General features: G+C 34.2%; 1 protein-coding gene across 1 annotated transcript; it reads left to right on the top strand.

Moving 5' to 3' along the window:
- The first annotated feature begins 1,880 nt into the window (after positions 1-1,880).
- On the top strand, positions 1,881-2,462 carry LOC149537354 (protein DMP2-like). Its single transcript, XM_089801952.1, has one exon. It carries the CDS (start codon positions 1,881-1,883, stop codon positions 2,460-2,462), a length of 582 nt encoding a protein of 193 aa, XP_089658078.1.
- The last annotated feature ends 5,846 nt before the right edge of the window (positions 2,463-8,308 follow it).

Genomic DNA, 8,308 nt, shown 5'->3' with positions numbered 1-8,308 from the left:
TTGGCGATCTACTTGTACACTCAAGAACTCCTACTTTGATAAACTTCACCCAACCAAGGTCCTAGTACAAGTTGCCTCACACTTCGGTGATCTACTTGTACACTCAGGAACTCCTGCTTTGATACCACTAATGACGGTCTACTCTGATACCACTGACGAAGGGCCACACCACCCTACCAACTCATAACCAAGAATGCAACAACATGAAGAGAGATATGTGTGCGAATGGCTTATTCTTTAGCTACAAATGTTAGGAGGAAAATCGATAGGTAAGAGGTTGTAGTTGAGGTGGGGAAGATAGTGCTCAATTGGACCTAGGAGAAGGGAGACAAGAGTTTGTGGGAAGTTGTTAATGTCTCTTGCCCGAGACTTAATAACTAATAATACATTGAGAACAAAATTAATGAGTTATAAACTAGATCCCATGGAGAATGAGAAAATTGAGACGCTTAAGGGATTGATAAATATGAAGGAAAACTAGTCCCATCTAAACAAATAACTCTACCTATAATGATGACATGTTGGAGAAGGCCACTCATTTGAAAATCAATTCTATTCAAGCTAAGTTTGAGGAAATGAATGGCAAAGAACAAAACGAGGGAAGATTTCTTGTTGGTCACACCCAAGGGGAAGATGGTCCCAATGGAGGCTATTTGTAGTCCTCCTTCAAAATGTACCTCCTTCATGGACAAGCATAAGGGGCTAAATAAATACTGGAAAGGATTCCCTTCTTTTGCCAAGTAGTTATGTTCCATGAGCCTTTTAGGTCCTCTAATTGTTCATCTAGTTTATTGACTTAGCTTATGGGTTTCTAGTTTTAACTTAGTTGTAATTTCTAATTTTAGCATGTTTTCTTTTGCTGTAAATTCATTTTGTAACATCTTTTACAAACTTGATTTTATTTTGAATTAATCAAAATTTAAAACATAATTCAATACATTCAAGTTTCTTCATTAAAATTAATTTTATATTTTAATTTCAGATATAATATATAACATAAGAAATTTAAACAACCTTAAAACACCAATATCAATATAAATCTTTACCCATTACATTTATAAAACACATACCATATTTATTGCGCACTCTACTGGAATATGAAAACTATGAAGGAAGGTTCAAGCGTTCTTCTTGGGAAATTTCATTTCAAAACTTCCAACCAACCAGTCCTTCAAAGTCAGAAACACGAGAACCCTACCAAACACTGATTTTCATCGCTGAGAAATGTTGTCATGAAGATTCCAACGACTTCTGTCATTTAAAAATCTTCAGTCTCAAGATAAAAGTAAGGATTGACTGGGTTTTTAGTTAACAACTAAAGTAAGATTCAAACTTATTATTTAATGTTCTCTCTTACAGAATATAGTAAATGTATATGATAGATAGGCCCTTCCCAGCATAATAATAACACGGTAATAATTTTAATGTTTTGGAATGGTTCTAAGACATCTGTCCTTTCAGCTTATTCAATCTACCTATATTCGGACATTTCAACGTAGTGAAAAGATCAACCATATTAATTTCAACATATTGAAAAGATCAACCATAATTATCATTTCAATGATTTGGAAAGACGAAACATATATATGTCGTATCAATTAAGACAAATACACGCGGTGCAGGTAAGCTATTGACTACCTATATATTAATTTTTTCAGAATAATTATCTGCAATTCAAAGGCCGACCATCATACTAGGTCACGACATGCAACGTAGAGGCGGTCTAATAGAAACTCAAAAGTCCGTCTCCCACAATATTATTTAACAACCACCATGACCTTGAAAAGATAAACACATCAATTACATCTTCACAAGATTTGCCTTCCCTTTGTAAGTAAATCTCAAAATCTTTGGTGGAAAATTTAAACCAGCAAAGCAAAATGGGAGAATCTGATAAATCTTCTTCAAGCGAGACAACAATGACCAAGGTGGTGAATTGCACATTATCTTGTGCATCAGATATTGTGAAGGTATTGCCAACTGGAATTCTATTTTTATTTCAGGTTTTCTCTACTCTTGTTTCCAATAATGGAGACTGTACAAAATCCAATAAGGTTCTTGTCGGAATAATTTTGGGAGTTCTTGGGATTGCGTGTTTTGTTTTGTCATTGGTAGACACCTTCACAGACACTAAAACAGGCAAATTGCATTACGGGATTGCTACCATTAATGGGATAGCCACAGCTGGTAAAGTCAAGCCTTCTACCGAATCAGAGTATAAAATGAAGCTGAAGGATATATTTCATGCACTTTTGGCAGTTGTGGTATTTAGTGGTATGGCTCTCACAGACAAAAACATTGTGCAGTGTTTGTATCCCTCTGCAGAAAGCCATAAAGAGAAGATGTGTAAGGCTCTCCCTGTTGTTGTCAGTGCAATCAGCAGCGCGATCGTAGTTTTGTTTCCTTCCAAACGCCAAGGAATCAGCTGTCCCGCTACCTCTGCAAGTGCATCAACAACATGAGGCTGGAGTGTGGTGGTATTGAGTAGGCATTCTTTTTTGGCTACTGGGAGACTATCATTTTCCCGCAATAATCATGGTTTTTCTATATAAAAAAATTGGCTCCCCTTTGGTTTCTACGATGTACCTCTTCTATTCTTAGAGTTATTTATTGTAACTATGCGATCACCTTCTGTATGGCCCATTATTTACAATGAGTTGCCTAGTTATTCCATAGATCAAGGGCACCATTTGCTTGATTTGTTTCGTAGTTCAGCTTCTATTGTAATCTTCCCCATAACTTAGAACTTTAATAGTGGCTTCATCTTTTGATATTCATGCATTCTTTATAATATAAATCATGCACTAGTTGCATATTATTCTTATCATGGACTGAGAGATCTGTCTTATTCTTAGTTCCAATTTAGAAAAAATAAAAATTCTGCAGAGATATTTTGTTCTTTCATTTCATCTAAGAAATTAAGGCTACAAATTTCACATGTTATTAGAGCTCAGGCTATTAGGGAAAAACATGTAAGTTTTTGTTTTCATGTATGAAGAATCAGAATTCCCCAAGATGGAATTTACAGTGTGTTTATTTCTCGTGTCAATCGATTATCTCAAATAGAAGCCACTAATTCTTATTAGAACCTTGAACATAGGCTTGCATTAAAAAAAATGGCATTAGATGAGGTTGGACATGATTCTACATCTCAGATAAGTCAGAATCATGCTCTCTTCATCTGGGTCTTGCCATCATTTTCTATCTAGTGATGCACTTTTTTTGTGCATCTTTCCTGCCTCTTTGTACGATTTCTTCTTTTCTTCCATAGTTAATCTGATTTATAGACAATTGGCACTTATATTTTCAACCAGAAATTTATTCTTGCATGATTGAGTAGTATTGTTAGGGTCACTTGTAAATATTTGTGTGCCATATGCATCCTTGAATGATAGATGTTTTACCTCTATTTGCCAGCTATTCTTTGTTTGAGAGAGCTATCTAGATTACTATATACTATATCTTCAATTTGATTGGTAGATGTTTTGCATTCATTTACTTTCTTCTCATTATTCCAATATTTTTATTGGGGGCACTCATACAAACTAATCCTGATCATTATCCTAGTTTCAAACTAGGTTCTTCATTTAGTACTACAGTTGTTATCATTTGACAAATGTCTACAATTTTTCATGTCTTTCTTCTTTCCGCCTTTCTTCATCAATATCTATTCTCCTTAGTTGTTAGAGTTATTAATTCTGACTATTTGTGACATTCTATTTGGCCCATCATTTGTAGGAAACTACAATTAGAACAATTGTTATGTTGTTATCGATGTCAAATCTATTGATGAGATAGTTTTCTATTTGATTTAAATGTCATATCTATTTCATTGATGAAGAGGATTTGAGAAGTTGTTCATAACCAAAGCATCTAGATGATAGGTTGAGTCATGAAGAGGAAACAACAAATGGATATTTGATTAGTTGGACTTTGACAAGATAAAGTGATTGTTTAAATCATGTTACAAGAGAAGAAGATAGTAATGTTCAAGTCTTGAAATTGTGAGCAAAGATAGATCAAATGTGTAGGCTTGATCGAGTAATAGAGTAAAAGACTAAAGAACTTTGATATATATGTTGAGTGATGCTAGTGTCAATTAAGCCACATTATTTGCCAAGAAAAGTTAGTGCTAACCAAGCATCGGTATCGACCGAGTGACAATATCAATACCAAGAAAGAAGTTCTATAGCAAACGATTGACCTAATGATGACCAAGTGTTAGGACCTTTTGTTTTTCGAGGAATGCCATTTTAATTGTTTGCAAGAAATTACAATTTCTAGTCAACTAAGTTGATTTCTTGGGATATGGATAATTTGTTGAAGATAAGGATCAATGACTTGGATCACTTAATTGTAGTTGAGGATTAAGTAAATGGTGTAAGAGATGGATTCTAAGAGAAGTTTCTAGTAAAGAAGTGATAAACAAAATGATGATTTGATACAATGTATCTAATAGATCAAATCATAAACCCTATGTTGATCTCAAATTGGTTTGGGCAAAGTGAGTGTCAACATACTTAAACCATTTACCTAGTTCATGCCAAACTAGTAACACATGTTGAGCACAACTTGCAAATATTAGACCATGCCAAGTTGTAATGAGTGCCAAGTCACTCAAATGCTAAGAAAATAGACCATGCCGAGTAATTTAGGAAATAAGCAACCAATGGATGCCAAGTAATGCAGGTGCTGAGTCAGAAGTAGAAATATAGTGAATGCCAAACATCAATAACTTCATATGCTAACTAAAATAGTTTTGACATATTTATTTGTAATGGCACAAAAAAATATGTAAATAGTTTCTAAGCCAATTAAAGAATAGATTACGATCTTTTGGAGATAAGTATAAATATATATTTGGATTCCCTATGCAATCACATGCAGCTAATAAAAAAATGGAAAGGTTTAAGTGGCAAAATGGATGAATCTCAACCATAGATTCATATGTAACCCTAAGCCACTAGAATCTTCTTAAGGAGAACAAATTCCTAAATCAGTAAGAACAAAGAGAGGACATAGAAAGAATTGGAGAATCAAACAAGATAGTTTGTAGAGAATTCAAGGTGGCTTAGAAGTAAAAATGAATTGCAAAATCAATTAGAGTAGAGTAGAGGATAGAGAAGGATACAACATTGACACATCAGATCATGAAGGATCAAGGAGGACATTCTGCAAAGGTGATCTATTATTAGGCAAGCAAGTGCCAATCACAAGATCTATGTTGAGACTTTCCAACAAGTGATTTTACTTAAATCTCCTAAGCGGAGTAGTCCTAATAGGTTGTGTGAAATCCTTTAAGAGGGTGCTTACTTAATTGTAAGTTTAAGTACTTTAACTAGGCACACTTCTAACAAGGTGTTGAAATCCTCTAACAAGGTGAGACCTAATAGTCTTTGTAAGCCTTTAATAGGGTAGGCCTTTCATAGGGTAGACCATGATTCATGGTCAAACCATTGTCACCTTAATTGACTACACTTTATTGGTGCAGTGGTGAAGATTTGTGGGTATCATCACCACCCCAATTTTACCTTCTCATTTCGAGGGTTTCTGGATGATCATATCTAGTATTATGTGAGTATTTTTTTATATATTTACATGACTTAGATGCATATTATTTACATGTTATTTCAGCTTACTTTTTAATGCATGTGATGAATGAATGGTGAAAGTTTTATGGGTCCTAGTTTAAACTACTCATTCACCACCCCCTCTCATAAGTTTACCTTTCCCACTTGTAATTCCAACAATTGGTATCAGAGCTTGAGTTCTCAGAAGGAAAATGTTTTCAGCTTTGAGGAAAAGATTTTGAAATAAAATTCTACAAATTGGGAAAGATTATTAAGAAACAAGGAATTGAGATTCAGTTCATTCTACATCAATTTGATGAAGCTAGAGAGGAATTAAAAAAATCCTTAAAGAGAAGGAAAGAAATTGCTATTGCATAGAATGACACACAATACAGAGAAATTGACACTACTAAGCTATTTGCTAATGGTGACTCCAATGAATTTGATACAACAACTATAGAGCTAATGGAAAAGAATAGAGTACAAGTTGAGGGAATTAAAAATCTCAATCTAGAGCAAGAATCTCAAGCAATGATGCTATGTGAGGTAACCAAATAGAAGAAGAGAGCCATAGAAGACAAAGCCATGATTGAAGAAGACAAAAGAATTCTAGCAAACAATCTAGAAGAAAAGTCAACAAACCTATCCAAGATCTCCAATATGCAATTGGATACTCTAAGCCAAATGATGAATGCTCATCATGAGTTGAATGTCAAGGACATTGAGATAACTACATTGAAGTTGCAGAATGAACAACTATAGAATGACGTAGAAAGAGAAAAAAATTACTGAAAGCTTGAACAAGACAAATGAAGCCATCAAGTACTATGAACAATTATTGAGATCCCCTAGATCCAACAATGATACATTAGGATTGGGCTACATAAGCACTGAAGAAGGAGAATCATCTAAAGTTGCTAAAGAAAGGAACATCAAAGGTAATAACTGCAAACCTACTTCTCATTTTTGTGGTAAGCAAGGACATACTACTAATGTTTGCAAAAAAAAGTTCACAAACTAGAATGTTAAGCCTAAAAAAATGACTCACTATCATAAGTGCAACAAGCAAGGTCATTAGGCACATGAAAGTAGAACCAAGACCATGCAAGCACCAAGATTTGAAGGATTATGCTACAACTGTCAGAAGTATGGACACAGAGCCTTTGAATGCAGATCCAAATCCATGTGGTCATCAAACAAGTCAGCAAAGGTAAGAAGCTATAGAAAATTTTATAATTGGAATTATAACACAAGCCATAGCTATCATTATTGTGAAGAATAGGGACTAATCCCTGAGAATTGCATTAGGACACACTTCCATGGCAACTATAAAAGATGGTTAAGTTAAACTACATGTTTTATATACTTAAAGACTAGTCACATCAGTAAGCATTTTCCAACTAAGTCAAAGGCACCAAGTTGTGAATTCAACAAAGGAAAAGGCAAGGCAGTTGTTGAACACATTAGAGGTGAGATGAGAAAAACATGAAAAAACAAAGATGATTGTAGTACATCAAATGGAGAAGGGATCACTTCACCCAAGGGATTAGGTGATCACATCTCATAAAACTAAGTAAACAAGAGGTATGTGGGACTGATATTTAAGTGTTATATCATATGTCCACCCTTAAACATCACACACTAAGGGAAGAATTAAGCTTGGGTAAGAAAAGTCAACTTTGACTATTTAACACTTTTGATCTAGGAATTAAGATTCATATCATACATCAATTCCAAATAATATAGTACTAAAAAAACTACATTACAATGAATAAAGATGCAAGATATTGTTGAAAATTCAAGTTAAATACTTAAGTCTTTCATGTTGTTGTCGAGCACGAAATGCTACCTGTGTATGTGAAGTGGAATGCTAGTTGATGCCGAGTTACCAGGCTCGCTAGTTGATGCCAAGTTCTTAAGTAGATACCAAGTGATGGAAATATCAATAGATGTTCAATGAATCTGAAAATGGGTCATGCCAAGCTTACAGTTGTGTAACCACTAAGCATTAAATGTAAGGTTTTTTAAAGGGTATTTGACTGATTTCTGTTCATTATTCATCATTTCGAATTTGAGCAAGAGCAAGAAGAGCATAAGGTGATTCAAAAACTTGTTCAAGGCATTTGCAGAGAATCTAACAATGATCTCACATAAGCATACATATTTCACAAGGTATTTATCACAAGCTAAGATATGTAGTTCACTTTTGCATAGACCCTAGTTTGACAAAATGGCATCTAGTTCAAAAAATGTAGAAGGGAAAGAGATTTTAAATGTTCAAATAGTTAGTAACAAAGTGAAACAACCAATATTTAAGGCCATTCCTGACATAGCCTACAAACAAGTTCCTTGTAGCACTTTGTCAATGATTCTACCAAATGTCATTATGGTACAAGATGTTAGGAAATGTTATAATTGCAAAATAAGAGGAATAGAAGACATGTAAATCAGAGAAGCATATGATAGGTTATGTGAAAATGGTATTCTAAAGGAAGAACACAAAATTGTTGAGAAGAAGGCTTTAACAGGTGCCCTAGATTTTCCCAATGTATTTAAAATTGAATGGATTAGAATTGTGTTGAGTCGAATACATGATGGATCTTTAAGGCTGGAGGGTCGACCGATTAAGATTACCAAAAGAATAATTCACAAGGCTACTAGTTATCCAATCCTAAATCAGCCCAAGATTCTAAGGAGTGATTGCAAGGAAGTAATAGATAAAAACATTGGAGAAAAGT

Source organism: Cupressus sempervirens, chromosome 9 (assembly GCF_028749045.1).
Source record: "Cupressus sempervirens isolate cs-2001-9-10 chromosome 9, ASM2874904v1, whole genome shotgun sequence".
NCBI lineage: Eukaryota > Viridiplantae > Streptophyta > Pinopsida > Cupressales > Cupressaceae > Cupressus > Cupressus sempervirens.
This window is presented reverse-complemented; position numbering and strand designations above follow the sequence as displayed.